Source organism: Sebastes fasciatus, chromosome 7, assembly GCF_043250625.1.
Source record: "Sebastes fasciatus isolate fSebFas1 chromosome 7, fSebFas1.pri, whole genome shotgun sequence".
In the NCBI taxonomy this organism is placed as follows: Eukaryota; Metazoa; Chordata; class Actinopteri; order Perciformes; family Sebastidae; genus Sebastes; species Sebastes fasciatus.
Window position 1 is genome coordinate 8,348,487 of NC_133801.1, and position 16,653 is coordinate 8,365,139.

At 39.7% G+C, this 16,653-nt stretch overlaps 3 protein-coding genes across 3 annotated transcripts; 2 read left to right on the forward strand and 1 right to left on the reverse strand.

Annotated features, from left to right (window-relative positions):
* Window positions 1-8: 8 nt before the first annotated feature.
* Window positions 9-10,200, reverse strand: cbln20 (cerebellin 20). The gene is made up of 5 exons (XM_074641343.1): window positions 10,068-10,200; window positions 7,544-7,616; window positions 2,493-2,588; window positions 977-1,117; window positions 9-845 (listed from the first exon to the last, which is right to left on the reverse strand). The coding sequence occupies exons 4-5, from the start codon at window positions 1,077-1,079 to the stop codon at window positions 412-414; spliced, it is 537 nt and encodes a 178-aa protein (XP_074497444.1). The 5' UTR covers window positions 1,080-1,117; window positions 2,493-2,588; window positions 7,544-7,616; window positions 10,068-10,200; the 3' UTR covers window positions 9-411.
* LOC141771275 (complement C1q-like protein 3) lies at window positions 5,103-7,564 on the forward strand. Its single transcript, XM_074641341.1, has 4 exons — window positions 5,103-6,001; window positions 6,394-6,477; window positions 6,575-6,715; window positions 6,832-7,564. The coding sequence occupies exons 1-4, from the start codon at window positions 5,995-5,997 to the stop codon at window positions 7,260-7,262; spliced, it is 663 nt and encodes a 220-aa protein (XP_074497442.1). The 5' UTR covers window positions 5,103-5,994; the 3' UTR covers window positions 7,263-7,564.
* Window positions 9,363-12,323, forward strand: LOC141771274 (complement C1q-like protein 4). Its single transcript, XM_074641340.1, has 4 exons — window positions 9,363-9,504; window positions 9,588-9,686; window positions 9,769-9,909; window positions 10,094-12,323. Exons 1-4 carry the CDS (start codon window positions 9,498-9,500, stop codon window positions 10,540-10,542), a joined length of 696 nt encoding a protein of 231 aa, XP_074497441.1. The 5' UTR covers window positions 9,363-9,497; the 3' UTR covers window positions 10,543-12,323.
* The last annotated feature ends 4,330 nt before the right edge of the window (window positions 12,324-16,653 follow it).

Genomic DNA, 16,653 nt, shown 5'->3' on the forward strand with positions numbered 1-16,653 from the left:
TTATTTTTTTGCGATTTTACAGGTATATCACATATTTCAATCACGATTTATGTCACATAAAATCAGTAAGTGACATATTTTCAGTTACAAGAACAAAGATACACAGGCTGTATGACATTAATCAGTTGTGAGGAAGGTCAGAACATGGACAATAGTAACATTTTGAAATGTTATTTCTTATGTTTTGAAAAGGCTTCAAACATTAGAAAATGTACTTGCTTCTGTCAAGAAGATAATAATGAGTTAGGATAGTGGAACATGATGAAATAAGACTAAGATAAGAGCATTGTGTTGGGATGGACGACAGTACAAAAGAGCAGATACATTAAGGGCTACAGAGCACAACCACAGAAATATTTCATATATCAGACTCAGTTGGTACAAATCCCAGAGCAGCTACATTTCTCTAACTTAGTCAGTAGCATACAGCAGGAAACCAGTGAAAGTGTTATAGTGGTTGCTGTCATCGCAGAGGAAACATCCAATGGGCAGGTTGACAGACACTCTGTCCCCAGCCATCAGTTGGACGGCCACAACAATAGTGGCACTGTCCTCTTGGTCTTGCATATTTTTATCTCTGGGTCCTGCCATCACTTGGCCGTTCACCTGCAGATTGGCGCAGGCGGCCAAGCTGTTACCAGGAGAGCCAGCGTCGCTGTAGACGGTGAGGGCGAGGCTGTAGACACCAGAGCGCGGGGCAGTGAAGATACCGGTGTCCGCATTGTAGTTATTACCCAGGTTGATGAAGACATTTTTGTAGGCGATGAGCCTGTCGTCGCGGAAGGGGCCAAAGCAGGTAATTCTGTCGGCATTGTTTAGAGCGACAGAGAAGGCACTACGGCTGGCTGGAGATGCAGAGAAAAACATGAAGTTACATTTGGAAAAAACCCTAATTGGGTGACAGAACGTGTGGAGAACAATTTTATTCTTTAGTTTGATGACCTTCACTCTCTGATTTGTATAACTCATGCCTCACCTCTGACATTGTTGAGGACGGACTGTGTTTCCATCAGTTCCTTCTCAAGCGCCTTGAGGCTCGTGTTAAAGAACGTCGTCATCCTGTGCATCTGCTGCTGCATCAGACAGCAGCCGCACGACCCCTGGTCAGTAAGACACGCTGAGGACACAGAAACACAGTATAGGTTGCAGATGAGAGTGCGTGCAGACACATTAGCCGTGTTTCCATTCAATTGTCAAGCAAATTTTAAGCAAACTTTTTAAATGCCGCAAAAAAAGAAAATGCGAATTAGGCACGTTTCCATTAACTGGTTTGGAGCGAATAAACTCAGAAGTTGGTGCTATGGGCTACGCATAGCTAGTAGTTGCTAGAAGAGGTTGCGAACCGGAAACAAAACAAGTCAGCTTGGCCATCTAACCCATCTACTAGGGGTGTAGTTCTAGATCGATATATCGATTCAATGATCGACAACGATCCAATATCATCGATGCAAAGTGAGAACATCGATACATATCTTTAAGATACGCCTTTATTTTGAAATTCCCATGGCACATCTGTCAGAATTTCCATCCAAGTGCACCTCCTTCCTACAAAGCCCAATAATAAAATTGTCAAATAATTTTTTAGTTGTTTTTTGTGAGTTGATATAAATGTAACTGATTATGTTAAATGGACGTTTGATATCGCCTCATATTGATCGCCCCTGAATTGAATCGAATAGAACTCATATCGTGGCAGACTTCACGGTATCAGCAAATATCGTATCGTTGTCCAAGGAATCAATATAATATAAGGGTCTTCAGGATTTTGTTTCAATTGGGCAAGTTTGAATTGATCTTTCATGTCAGCTGGTATAGAGTGCTCCAGGGATGACGTATTTCTGTAGGCCAACCAGGAAGTTAGCATCGCCCTGGGTTTATGATACTTACACGTTCCATTAGGCTATAAATTAACTACACCATGGTCGCATGAGTGCGAGTATACACAACAAGGTTGTAGAGGCGGACGAGTCGGCGTGATGACGTTTAGTAATCTCATTTAGCCACTTGTTAGCAAGGCTTCAAAATTCACGAATGGTATATTTACTGACGTATTTTATATTGTAGAACAAAACGTTAAAATCTCTCAAGCTTGTGTTAACAACAGACCTTATTTCAGGCATCTAACTAAATCCCATTGACTACCGAACAAAGGAACCGGAAGTGCTAAAATGCTAACTCATTTCTGGGTTTTCATTCCTGCAGCACTCTATTGGCCATGTTTCATGTTGTCCAGAGACGAAGACAAGCATTCGCACATTATGGGAATATCCAGGAAAACACCGATCAGCTGATCAGTCATGTGATTTAAATGTTCACTATGTCAGAATTTATTCGGCAAATGCGTTTCTAAAACCTATAAACCTACCATCAAGCGCATCACCCTCAAGCGAGCGTAATTTTTTGCCATTTCCATTCAGCTTTTCTAATGTGAATGGAAACACAGCTATTGACTATGTCCCATGGCTTCATTTATTTTGTGAAAAAACGCTCACCATTAGCCACGTTGGGGTCGACATCTGCAGGTCCGCCCCAGTCGTACTGAGCATCCTGGCCGAAGGCTACTTCCAACAGACACAGCAATACAATAGCTGGGAGAAGAAGAGCAAAAAGTAAGTACCATGAAACCCAGAAACAGTCATGACATTAAGAACATTTTACAAGTTTTTTCTTATTATATCTAGTCTCACCTCGCATGTTGATGCTGGCAACAGATATTGGCTTCAGGAAGGCAGAAGGTGTGATGGACTGATGCAGGAGTCACACCTATATATGTTTCCCATCAATTCTATTCTATAGCTCCTCCCCTTTAAACCTATAGTCCACCTTTTGGGCCTTCATACCTGTATACGTATACACCTCTATACCGTATCTTATTTCTGTTTGAGTGGGGGCTTCACAGACACACACACCCTCCAGGGCTTCCTGTTGTAGATGTAGATCAGGTATCATCTATCCTGAGGAAAGTTGGTCACTCGGTTCAGTGTTCCCATCAACACACAAAGATATTGTATTTCTTTTGTGTTTGCGACGCTATATTGTGACCTGTGAGTTGGCAGCACTGAAAATATAATACGTTTTGTTCAGATAAACTTGTTTAAAAGCGGCATAGCAGGAACCCTAAGTGTAATCACATACAAGACTTTTGGAAAGGAATAATCAACACAATTTCCAACATCATCCGCAAAAAAAAAATCCCTGTAAGCCCAGAGATTTGTATCCTTAGTCTTATTCCAGAAGCGTTGGCCCTGAGAACTCATGAACGCAAGTTGATTAACCTTTGCCTAATACAAGTGAAGCGTCTTATTGCTAGACACCTCACACACGATCAAACAAACAAGTCATATCTTTCATAAAATATGGGATTTATACCTTACGTTTTGGAATCAAACAGGCAAGTATGTATGCATTTCTGCAAGTGGAGATTTGTATATATGTATACAAGTATTTAAAATTATTTTCGTTATTGTTATTATCATTTTGTAAGTTATCATTTTTGTTGTTATCTACACCGAGGACTCAGTTCATACGTGGGTAAATGGGTGAATGGGGGGGAAGATGTCTCGAGGGAGACTTCAAAGATGTAACCAACCCATTTTGGAAAAGTGATGTATTATGTTAAAAATCGCTAAAGATATGTGATAGAAAAAAAGAGGCATAACAGTAGAGTTATCATTGATATGAGCTCAGATTGAGCAGTCCACTACACGTTGAACACTGACATTGCATAATTGTTTTCTATACCAGCAGATTATTTAAACCCCAATTCAAGATAGATATTTTGCACCCAGAAGCCATGCCATCAGTGTTTACATCGTTCTAATCTGTCGGCCTTTTTCAATCAGGGCATGACCAAACAAGTTGTTTTACGCCACATGTAAAATGAGAGTTTCATTGTCCTCCAGTGAATAGTGTTGAGTTACTTGAGTTTACCAGACCTGAACGGACTGTCAGTGTTGTCGACTTGCCGACTTTCTCGCTAGATTTATTGACTTTTGGAGCTTGTGCTGCTACTTTCATTGGAAAAGAGTTGGCAATACTGGACTCGGCTTTTTGGTTAGTTAAAGGGACTGTTTGTAACTTTTTAAGCGTAAAAATGTATCGGGTCGGGACACATGCGCGCTCGCATGTGTCCGGAGTCACTGCTCCTCTGCCTGCCTGCCTTCACTCAGACAGCGCGCGTTCTCGCTCAGCTCGCTCCACCTCTAGACGTGAACGTGCGCTCACTCCACAATGCAGAAGAGTTAGTTTAGCTCTGAGAATATCTAGTGAATGTTCAGTGGACGTTTGTGCAGAAATAACTGCTGCAGCTCCTCCAGACCAACAGAGGTTTCATGTGTCTTGTGAAGTGACGGAGCTCTTCAGAGAGAAACGTTATCGTTTCGTTACCGACTGGGTGTCGGTGTCGCCCCTGTTCACTCAGGCTGCGGGTGGAGACGATAACGTTTCTCGCTGCGGAGTCCCGCTGCCTCAGCCTGCGCTGAAGCATGAAAAGCCAACACTATGATCAGCAGTGATTCATGGAGAGACCTTCGTCTGGTCAGCTAACATTACTGCCAAGCAGATGAAATATAGAGTGATATTGTGCTTTTAGCTGACGTGTGTCGCCTCACTGTTTTGAGCGATACTCGTTCATGTCTATTTAGAGCGAGCAAGCTCGAGCCCGACGCTGACTTTCAACAGGTGATATTACGTCACATTGTCTGCTGCACTCTAATACCAGGTGTGAACAGGCGTACTTAGAGCTGTCCACTTGTGATCGGATCATCCAAGACGCATGTTAATGCCAGGTCTGAACAAGGCCTCACTTGCATCCGCAGGCTGGTGGCTTGCATTCCTAGGCTACTCTGACTCATGAGCGTGGGCTAGGGATGCACCGATACCGGATCGGATATCGGGCCGATACTGACTTAAATAGCTGGATCGGGTATCGGTGACAATGGGGCTGATTTATTCAATTCAATTCTACGTTTATATACTATACACCTTAAATACTGGAATTTAAATTCCTGTTTAAGTTTTGACCAATTTCTTGCTGCATTTAAACACTTGAATTAAAATCCTGTTAATTTTAAAGATTTTTTGCCAAGTTGCTGGTGTACGATTTATTATTTCAATAATAAGTAAGAATTCAGTAAAGTTATATCCATGTATTTATTTGTTATATTTTGTTTTACAAAGTTAGGAAAGCAATGTTTAAGTCGAGCCTGATATTGCCTTACATATAAAAGAATGATCCCAGTCACTTCCAGACAGTTTATTAATTAAACACTGGTATCGGATTGGTATCTGGACTGAAAAAGTCAGATTGGTGCATCCCTTACATGGGCTATTTAAAAGTAGGGTCGATACTGAGAAACTAGCAAGAGTACACTAGATTTTAACCAACCAAAAAGCTGAGTCCAGTGTTGCCAACTCTTTTCCAATGAAAGTAGCAGCACAAGCTCCAAAAGTCCCTAAATCTAGCGAGAAAGTCGGCAAGTCAACAACACTGACCGTTCAGGTCTCCCTCTAAAGCCACGCCCCCACAATTACCATTATGAGTGTAAACATATCATAATGTGCTTGCAGGCAGGTAGATAGGTAGGTAGACAGGTAGGTAGGTCGTTCAATCATTTCATTAGGGCTGAATTACATCCCTGCAAAACTGAGAAAACTGAACTCCACATGCAGAGCACCTCATCTCAGGCGATAGGTGATACCTGGTTGGCATCAACAACAAAGCCCTGGAGGGTGTGTGTCTGCTTGTGTGAGATTTTTAGAAAACGAGAGCCCCTAGTGATGAAGAAACACATCTCCAGTTATAAAGTTATATGGGCAAATAAGGCGGACAATAAAAAAACAAAACAAGAAGGAGCGATGCCAAAAAGGGAGGAATAAAAATGAAAGGTAACAAGGGAGGGGCTCTCAGAAAAATATATATCAACGACTTTTGCCTCATGATCAGTCTACACATCTGCCATCCTTTTGAAGCCGTCGTCATTTACCAGCATCGACATGAGAGGTGAGACTAGATACGAGTTGCAACTACGGTGGCATAATATTTAGGACGGAGATGGTTGGAGCTTCACAGGAAACATGAACTCCACAGTGTCTTTTCAATGGAAGTAGTGCGGGTTAGAAATATCCTGATTATTAGTGTCAAAATCTTTCATAATGTGGTAAGATAACCTGTATGTTTACATTTCTAATAAATAGAATTAAACAACAAAAAAGAGAAAAAGGTGTATTGGCAAAGCATTGTGCCACTTGTTTAATGGATGGTCTTTTATTGAAGCTTCTGCACCTCAACATAAGAAAAAGGGCAGAAACAGCAGTTCAGAGGCTCATCGCCTGAGAAAAGCAATGGTAATGCAAAGCGTTTTATGGGTGTGTGCTTTTGCTCTTTTCCCCCAGCTATTGTGTTGCTGTGTCTGCTGCATGCAGCTTTTAGTAAGCATACGTTTACATGGCCTGGAAAGCATGACTACCCAGACTACGGTGAGAGATTGTTATGGAAATAAGTTCTGTCAATACATAGTCAATGTGTCTGCATGTACTCTCATCTGCCATCTAATGTATTCATGTATGTGTGCAGCGTGTCTTAAGGATCAGCCGTCGTGTGGCTGCTGTCTGATGCAGAAGAAGATGATGAGGATGGAGAGTTTCTTTAACCAAACCTATGAAGCAATGACCAAGTATCTGGCAAAACCAAAGATGGCCCTCGACGATATGATGAGTGAGCAACGCATCCGCAAGTCACACAAACATCATCAAAATATCTTAAAGAACAAAACTGATCCACTTTTTTTTATTCCTTTTGCCTGATTATTTCTTCTTTCTCTGCATTTACAGCCAACCGCAGTGCCTTCTCTGTCGGTTTAAACCATACCGAAATTATGAGCTGCTTTGGCCCCTTCCCCGTCATCAAATACAATAATGTCTTCCTTAACCTGGGTGATGGCTACAATACGGACACCGGTATCTTCACCGTTCCCCGCTGTGGGGTCTACAGCCTCGCCATCACCGTCTACTCCTCATCTATAACCTCCTTGATGGCCTGCGGCAATCTGCTGGTAAACGACCAAGTGGTGGCTAGCGTCATCGAACGCAAGGGCCAGGACGATGAAGACAGTGCCACTGTTGTTGTGTCTGTGAAACTGAAGACCGGGGACGAGGTGAAGGTCAACCTGCCCGAAGGTTGCGCCATCTGCGATGACCACAACAACTTTAACACTTTCACTGGCTTCCTGTTGTACAGTGATGTGGAATATAGAAAAATGTAGCTGTTGTGGGCTGTGTAACTCTGAGTCTGTTAGATGAAATATTTCCGTGGTGACTGTCTTGATTTGTAATCTCTATCTGATCTTTTGTACTATCGCCCATCCCGACAATCACTATGGTTCACTATTCTTCCTGAGATCATCACATTAGCTTTTTGAGGGAATTTTAATCCAACTTTGGTGTCTTTTTCATTGTAACAGCTGTTGACCTTTGCTGAAATGATGTGATGTAAATTGTGATAGATATAAGAATTTAAAAAAAAATTGGTGTACCTGAAACCTACCAGTGAAATAAACCAGACTTCCAAACAAACTAGTTGGCGTTGTGAGTCACGTTTCAATCTCCACTAAAAGAATCTGAAGATACAAAAGGTATAAATTAGAGATGCTGGATTAACAATAATAAAACTGTAACTTTTTAGGATGTTTTTCAGGATTGGGATCATTCTCAAACACACTATGAAACATTTGATTGAACATTTTATTTCAGTTTTAATCACCCTTACTCATAGAAACTGAAGATAAATGGATCATCCAGAGAGATGAAATACATGCCATAATGAATTGAGTGTGACTATAGTAAGATATATATTTATTAAACAAATAAAATATCATGTATCAAATTATATAAATCAAATATATAAATAATTTATTTATTATTTATATATTTGAGTTAAAGTTGGACTATAATCTCTATATACTATATATATATATATATATATATATATATATATACACCATATCTGTAATGAAAGCAGTGAAGATGACACTGAGATGTGACCTATAACACATCTATGTATTTCTACCTTTTATAGAGCCATTTTGAACATCACTCTTTTCATTATTTGTTTTTATATATTATATTATATTTCTATTTTAATAATTTCCCAATTTTGGATCACTAAAGTATCTATCTATCTATATCTATCTATTTAACACAGTAACATGATCCGGTATCCCTGAAAGACAATCATGAGCAGATCAGTGCACTCATTACTTCATAAAACAATTCTTCTTCTTCAACCAGCATGTCACATTGGATGATGGAGTAGCACAGGTAGAACAGGGTCATAATGAATGTTATTTATTACACCTGTGTTTACCCTGCAATGACATATCAATATGGCTGCTGTGCTAATTTGTGGCTTTCTCCTAGGCCTGTCAAAGTTAACGTGATAATAACGCGTTAATTCGTTTTAACGCCACTAATTTCTTACGCAATTGCGATTTTTAATTAACCTTAAAAATCCAATCTGGCATCATATGAAACTACAAAACCTAAGGAACCCATTGATACCAACCATGTCATACTAGCTTGTCGCCAAGGAGGCTAAATAACGCTCTAGAGTTAGGCTACATTTTGGCGAGGAAAAAACTGGCATGGCCGTATTCAAAGGGGTCCCTTGACCTCTGACCTCAAGATATGTGAATGAAAATGGGTTCTATGGGTACCCACGAGTCTCCCCTTTACAGACATGCCCACTTTGTGATAATCACATGCAGTTTGGGGCAAGTCATAGTCAAGTCAGCACACTGACACACTGACAGCTGTTGTTGCTTGTTGGGCTGCAGTTTGCCATGTTATGATTTGAGCATATTTTTTATGCTAAAGGCAGTATCTGGACATTCGTACTGCATTATCTGCAGTATCTAGACAATATTTGTCATTGTTTTATGTTGTTAATGATTCCCAATAATAAATATATAAATGCATTTGCAATAAGAAAGCATATTTGTCAACTCCCATGTTAATAAGAGTATTAAATACTTGACAAATCTCCCTTTAAGGTACATTTAGAACAGATGAAAAATTAATCGTGATTAAATATTTCAATCGATTGACAGCACTGCTTTCTAAATGATAAGAAAAAATGATCAGCACAGCATATGAAGCATTTAAACTTTCATGCAGCTCTTCAAACTGTCTGCTGATGAGACTGACACCTTGTTCCAGACGATAGGTGATACCTGGCCTGTGACCAAGCACACAAAGCCCTGGAGGGTGTGAGATTTTAGAAAGTGAGAGCACCTGGTGATGGCGATAAAACATCCCCAGTTATACAGTTATAAAAGAATACAGGGCGGACGATTAAAATAAACAAAAACAAGGAGGAGCGATGATAGAAGAGGAGGAATAAACTTTAGAGGTAACCAGGGAGGGGCTCTGAGAAAAAATATATATCCAGGACACTTCCTCTAGTGATCAGTCCATCAGTCCATCCTTCGGAAGCCGTCAACATGAGAGGTGAGACATTTACAGAATGGTTCAGATATACAACAATACAGGAACAGGCAACTAATCACATGCCTTTGCTCTTTTCCCCCCAGCTATTGTACTGATGTGCCTGCTGCATGCAGCCCTTGCTCATTATGATTGGAATCATTTGGGCGATCCAACACCGAGTCCACCGCCCAAAGAAGGCAGAGGTGAGGAATTCTGGGTGCATAATCAGTGTGTCTGCATTATATTCTTATCTGCAAGTGTATTTATTGGCGCGTTTGTGTTTAGAGTGTACCACGGATCAGGGTGCTTGTGGCTGCTGTGTGATGGTGCAAGAGGTGAACAGGCTGACGACGTACTTTGAGACGAGCCTGAATACGTTGGAGATGGAGACAATGCAAACAGCGCAACGTCTCAACAACATCGAAGGTGAGTTACACGAAGCAGGAAAGAGTGCAGATTATAGAAGCATCTTAAAGAACAAAACACTCGCACACAAACACACACACACACACACACACACACACACGTTGGACTTTTCTTAATGTTAATGAGACGATAATGATCTACTGTTTTTAACTTCCAACCTGTTGGCTCCCCTTTGCATCTCCAGCCAGCCGCACTGCCTTCTCTTCATCTATGAACAATGCCGACAGAATGACCTGCTTTGGCCCCTTCTCAGACGACAGGCTCGTCCCCTACGATTTTGTCTTCATCAACCTGGGTGATGGCTACAATGCGTCGACCAATATTTTCACTGCTCCGCACTGTGGTGTCTACAGCATCGCCCTCACCATCTACAGTGACGCTGGTTCTCCTGGTAACACCTTGGCCGCCTGCGCCAGTCTGCAGGTGAACGGCACGGTGTTGGTCGGTTCCAGTGAAAGAAATAAGCAAGACCAAGAGGACAGTGCCACGATAGTTGTGGCCCTCCAACTGAATACTGGGGAAGAGGTGGCTGTCAGGCTGTCTGTTGGATGTTTCCTCTGTGATGACAAAAACCACTACAACACTTTCAGTGTCTTTCTGCTCTATCCTACTCCATACATGATAAAGATGTAGTGCATGTTTTTTTGTACCACCTCTTGCCCAACTACAAGATTAGAGTCTGCTAGAAGAAATCTTTCTGTGGTGCAATCTGCTCTTTTTAAAGGAAGCCAGTTTTTAAATCTGTCACATCTGGATTCAACCTATGCAATCTGAGTATCTATGTTCTGCAATAGCTTATCTTATTCTTGTTGAAATTATGTCTTGTAATGATTTGGAGAAATTCACTAAACCCCTATGCACCTGTAAAAGAAAAATAAATTTGTATTTTAAACAAAGCAGTTGTCATTATAGTTGATTTTGTTTCATCTGAAGACATATATAAACACATTTAAATAAAGCAATTTATTCACAGTTTTTGGGTTCTCCGTGTGTGAACTTTGCTTACAGAATGTAATGAGGTGAAATGAAAATGAAAGCCATGTCACCAGCCAGGTGAAGTAGAATCCGTAATAAAGTGTACATTACAATACAATGCATATTAGATATGTGTGTTGACATTTAGTTAGATAGTAATTTTAAGGCCTTGTATGCAACATGTTCACCACAATAAAAACACTGTAGACAACATACAGAACTTATGAGACACTTGAGTAAGTGAATGAGGTATAGCTGATATATTTAAAATTTTAATTAACCAAAATTACATTTAGGTTCTTTTGGAGATAAAATGTTGAATAATACAGCAACAGCATTTGTTTATCCAAAAAATAATTACATGTGAAAAAAGTTGTATAAAGCCGTAACTGCGTGGTATTTGATTAATTGCTTCAAGTGATGATAACCTTAAATATCACAACGCTCTTTCTTTGGTCATCATTGTCTAATTTTCTATCCAATCCAGTTCCTTATTTTTCTTTGTGTGGGTACACAGCTGTGCTTCACTTCACGGTTGGGGCTGTAGACTACCAGCTTGAAATTAAAATAACGTGGGGGTGTGGAGTTAGAAAGAAGAGAGCTAAAATCCGAACTGTCGGTGGCATTGTGGGCAATGTAAAGGCCTTTGCACACCTAGTCCGTATTTTTCATTTTGAAATTGTCGCATGTTTAAAAATAAATACGACCTCATGCCAATCACGTTCGCACACCGACTCCGAAACTTTCGTCCGTCATTAAAGTTGTCGTAACAGGTTTGATTTTCTGCGTTTTTCACATCCGTCAAAAGGCAAAAGAGCTTTGTAGAGCCACCGTCCACAGAGATGTGCAATTTAAAGATAGATTATGGCAGGTGATTGCAGAACAGTTTGGAATCGGGGATGATTCTCGCTAATGTCATTCATTCATTAGCCCCGTTTTGGACTAGTGCTATCCATTGCACCCACGTAATAAATTCAGTTTTGTCTCATATTGTGAATTTTCACAATGAATAGAATAATAAAACACATCAGACTCAGTGTGCAAAATTTCTGTGCATAATGTTTTTTATTTGATGACGGATAAAAAAAACAACGCATACGAAAATGACGGACTTGGTGTGCAAGGACCTTAAGCATGTGGAGTAAAAACGTGTTGTACAGTAAGAGCGCAACTCTAAATAGGTTGAGTTTAATGGGAAAGAAATGCATTTAATAAGTGTTTTTTTAACTGTGTTCTTGGGAAAAGTTTTAATTACATTTTGCAAATTGTTCATCATCAACTAGAAACAAGCTGTAGTAGTGGGTGAGCAAAATTCTCATTTAGTTGGAGTCGTGTTTCTGGCCCTCTGGTGAATGTAAAGGCCCTGAAACGCCAAGCCGACGGTCGGCCGTCAGACAGTTTGGGGCCGTCGGTGAGCATCTGTCGGCCTAGTCTGCCCATGTCGGAGGCTTTCAGCGGATTCAACATGTTGAATCGGCGGCGGCGGCGGCGGTGGCGGCGGCGGCGGCGGCGGCGGCGGCGGCGGCGGCGGCGGCGGCGGCGGCGGCTACCGTCGGTGACAGACGGTCAACTTAAACGAATCAGCGCATGAGAAGAGAAACGGATGTGAGTACAAGTAAAGTTAAGAGGAAAAACACATAAGGCTCTTCTTATTTTTCATCTTCATCTCATCCGATCATTCAAATACACGGATATGGACATAGCCATCTGGAATGAAGTGGTGAGTGAGAGTGGTGTGAAAATGGTCGACAAACGCAGCTTTGTTTCATATTCGTATCATAACAACGGCTTGTATATCCGCTGTCCTCGGTCTTCCGGTTTCCCTTTTTTAATGACGAATACAGACTACCACGACCTGCTGGTGTGGAGAGTTATTTCATCTCATACAGGCGCTGAACGTACGTGTTAGTTCGCCGTCGGCTGTCGTCTTTGCGGTGTGTTCCAGTGCAACCTTTTGGCTAAGACAAAGGAGACGTGAGGCGTCGCAACTGGTGGCCTTCGTCGCCGCTGGTTTTGATGTTTGGTTGGTGTATCTGGGCTCAAGTCCAATATTCAAGGTTCATCTATAGTCATTGTACAACACAAGGTTACACAATGAAATGTAATTGTAGTGCCTTTATGCTACACAAGAAAAACAAAAACAGTGGGGCATTCCTGCAGTAGCCTTCATTTACATTTTCCTTTGCATCAGGAGAAATGTTAACAGCAACAGCAAGAACACTGGTGAGATAATATGGCCGGCAATAGTCACTCCCTTCTAACTCTGTTTTTGGTCTCCACCAACTCCTGAAGGAAACACATGACTCTGCTGTGTTCACCAGCTAATCACCAACTGTGTCTATCTGCTGTTTGGTGGTCGATTTTTAGAGCTTTTGCAGGACTGTGTAGGCGTGTGTATAGACTGTAATTGAGTGACATCTTCCTGAGTCTCTTGTTAGCTTTGTTGCACCTGTTAGGACGGGACAAATCACACCTTTATCAATCTTATTGGTAGATGAGGATTTATGACCAAATAAATTCCCATCAAAGATCCGGCTCACCTTCAACCAGAATAACTGAAAACACCTATGCGGGTGTACAGAGGCTTTAACCCCAATTTTCTGCCAGGACCATAGATATAAAACATGATTGAATTAGGGCTGTCAAAGTTAAAGCGATAATAACGTGTTGACGCAAATTCGTTTTAACGCCACTATTTTCTTTTACACAACTTGTGATTTTTAATTAACCTCTTAAAAATTCGACGGGCCTAAGGAATCCATTGGTACCAACCATGTCATACTAGCTTGTCACGAAGGAGGCTAAATAACGCTCCAAACTTGCACTAAATATTGGCGAGGAAAAACTGGCATGGCCATTTTCAAAGGGGTGCCTTGACCTCTAACCTCAAGATATGTGAATGAAAATGGGTTCTATGGGTACCCACGAGTCTCCCCTTTACAGACATGCCCACTTTATGATAATCACATACAGTTTTGGGCTAAATGCAGTACCTGTGATGGTTTCTGGACAATATTTGTCATTGTTTTGTGTTGTTAATTGATTTCCAATAATAAATACATACATATATTTGCATAAAGCAGGCATATTTGCCCACTCCCATGTTGAGTATTAAAAAACTGACAAATCTCCCTTTAAGGTACATTTTGAGCAGATAAAAAATATGTGATTAATCACGATTAACTATGGACAATCATGTGATTAAATATTGAATACAATAGATTTTCATCTGCTCTATACCTGTTATTAATAGCACTGCCCTCCCAAATAACGTTATGTCTATTTGGATTTCTGTAAACTGGAGTTTTATTACAATTTGTTCAGAAGATCAGGGAGCTAGAAACAAACGTAAGTAATATCACTATGTAGGATAACATACTCTACATTAATTTCTTTATCTGTCAATGACTTTTTGGTGAACACAAGGAATGCATATTTCCTTATGCACAGCTCATATGACATATAGAACAATATTTCCTCATTTGGTATAACCACAATGCTTTATGGTCATTTCTGTATTTTGTCAGCTTTATATCTTAATGTGCCAGCCCAGTTTGTGGCAAAGGGAACGGTTATACTTCGATACGTTTTGAGTTTTAATAAGGTCAGAAAGAAATTAAAGCTCTTTAAGTAGTTGGGTAAGTTCCCGACTCCTTATCAAGACACTTGCTGATGACTGGCTTCATCACAGGGAAAATAACTCCTGTTCACCTCCATATCAAACAATCTCAGAAAGACGACCACGCTTTTATTTTCTCCATTATGCAGCAATTCAAAGCTCTGGTTTGAAATCACATCTGCGGTCAGGGCATAGAGCATGTCATTTTTATCCCATGCTGTTGTGTGAATCCTCTAAAGGACTGGAGGTCTGTTTTTGAAGAGATTTGCGCAAAGCAGATATAAAATACCTGATACACCATGGCCTCCATTTAGCAGATAAGACTATGTGAAGAACCAGGTCAGTTAACTTGGGACTCCACGCACAAACGTAGGTGGCTATCACAAAAACACAGACAATGCACGGCTGTTCCTGGAGCCACGACAGCTTTAAAGGTAACGGTCAACACAGGAAACACCCTGTTATCTAATAGGACTACAGGAACAACAAGGAGAGAAACAAACAAGGTTACAAACAACCAGTAGGGATGAATAACAGTTTTAGTTGTATCATAGCTGATAACAGACGATAACAATTACATTCTGATCACATTGGTAAAATATTTATTTTCAGTTTATTGTTGCACGAACATTTTAAATATTATATTAAGTATTTGTTAATGGATTACTAAATGAGTTGGAAACCTTAAATAAATCGTTTGTCTATCTATCTATATAAACTTTGCATAGATAGATGGGCCAGAAACCAATTATTAACCATAGTTTAAGTATTAAATACCTATCTAAATATTGTTTATAGACACTGTACAAAGTATTTATTAACCATTTAACAATGTATGATAATCATCAGTGGAAACTTTATAATAGCCATCGAAATAATGTTTATAGATGGTTTATAAACTATTTTTTTAGGCATTTACAGGTCTGCGAATTTCATGGTAATTAGGTGATAATTAGCAAGTAACCTATTTGAAATTTCTTTGGAATTACTGCCAAGTTACCCCAATATTTACCTCAAAATGTATCGAAAATTACTTTATTATAAACTTTATTTAATAATTACATGCTAAAATAACATAGAATCGTTAAAATAGGGCCCTTAGGCTTGAGGTGGAAAACCAAAACTAATAGAAGACACTTCTGATCAGGCACAAATCTCACCATTGTGTGACTTATTGTCTCCACAAATGTAACCTGGTAGCTGATGTAATGATTCAGGGAGTTTTTTAAGAAATTTCAAACAAGTTATTTGCTAATAAATTAAATGTATTATTATATTATTAAATGTATTAAATAAATGATCAGCTATTGGGAAATAGTGGAATATAATTATTAAATAATGTTTATAATAAAGTAATTTTCGATAAATTTTGAGGTAAATATTGGGGTAATTTGGCAGTTATTACAAACAAATTTTAAATAGGTTACTTGGTAATTATGACCTAATTACCATGACATTTGTGAACCTGTAAAATGAAGTGTTTATATAAATGTTTTACAAACAATTTCTTTAAGGTTCATAAATAATATCTTAATTAACAAATACTTATATGTAGATAGTAAATGTCATAATCTGTGCAACAATAAACTGTTATTGTAAATTAGTAAACATGAATTATCATTTCATTGTTTGTTGACTATTAAATAAGTTTAATTAACTATCAATTTACCATTAATAAACGATGGTTATTATAAAATGTTACCCAATATTTACCGACAGCTCTACAGTCAGCTATCAAATGCATGTAGAACAACCAGAGACCCATTAGCCCAAATCTCTATATCAGGATTAAGGCGGTTTCCAGCTTCTTTGTTTGTCTGGACAGCACATTTTGCACAAACAGCTTGGATGTCTTTCCGAATTTTTTTGTATCCGTCAAAAACACGATGAAAGGAGGCAACACCTATCCCTTCCTGTTAGTGACTTATTATTGAATGAATATTGGCAATTAAACAGAGGATCATTTAATCTACTTTAGCCAAGTAACTATCACATATCTCAACACACAACAAACCACAATCAATACATCTGGGTTTCTGACAATATCCAAATGGAAAGCAATGATGGGAACACAAAGTATCTCGGCATGAGAACCAGGTGACGCTGTGTATTGTTCTCAGATCTAGGCCATTATCGATGGGCCGATAACA

Bases quoted from the DNA above. Each gene is read 5' to 3' on its own strand.
- LOC141771275 (XM_074641341.1), top strand. The intron at 6,478-6,574 runs GTGAGAGATTGT...GTATGTGTGCAG, and splicing joins GCATGACTACCCAGACTACG to CGTGTCTTAAGGATCAGCCG. The intron at 6,716-6,831 runs GTGAGCAACGCA...CTGCATTTACAG, and splicing joins GGCCCTCGACGATATGATGA to CCAACCGCAGTGCCTTCTCT.
- cbln20 (XM_074641343.1), bottom strand. From the start codon at position 1,079: ATGCAGCAGCAGATGCACAGGATGACGACGTTCTTTAACACGAGCCTC. The intron at 846-976 runs GTGAGGCATGAG...CTGCATCTCCAG, and splicing joins CGTCCTCAACAATGTCAGAG to CCAGCCGTAGTGCCTTCTCT.
- LOC141771274 (XM_074641340.1), top strand. The intron at 9,687-9,768 runs GTGAGGAATTCT...GTTTGTGTTTAG, and splicing joins ACCGCCCAAAGAAGGCAGAG to AGTGTACCACGGATCAGGGT. The intron at 9,910-10,093 runs GTGAGTTACACG...TTGCATCTCCAG, and splicing joins ACGTCTCAACAACATCGAAG to CCAGCCGCACTGCCTTCTCT.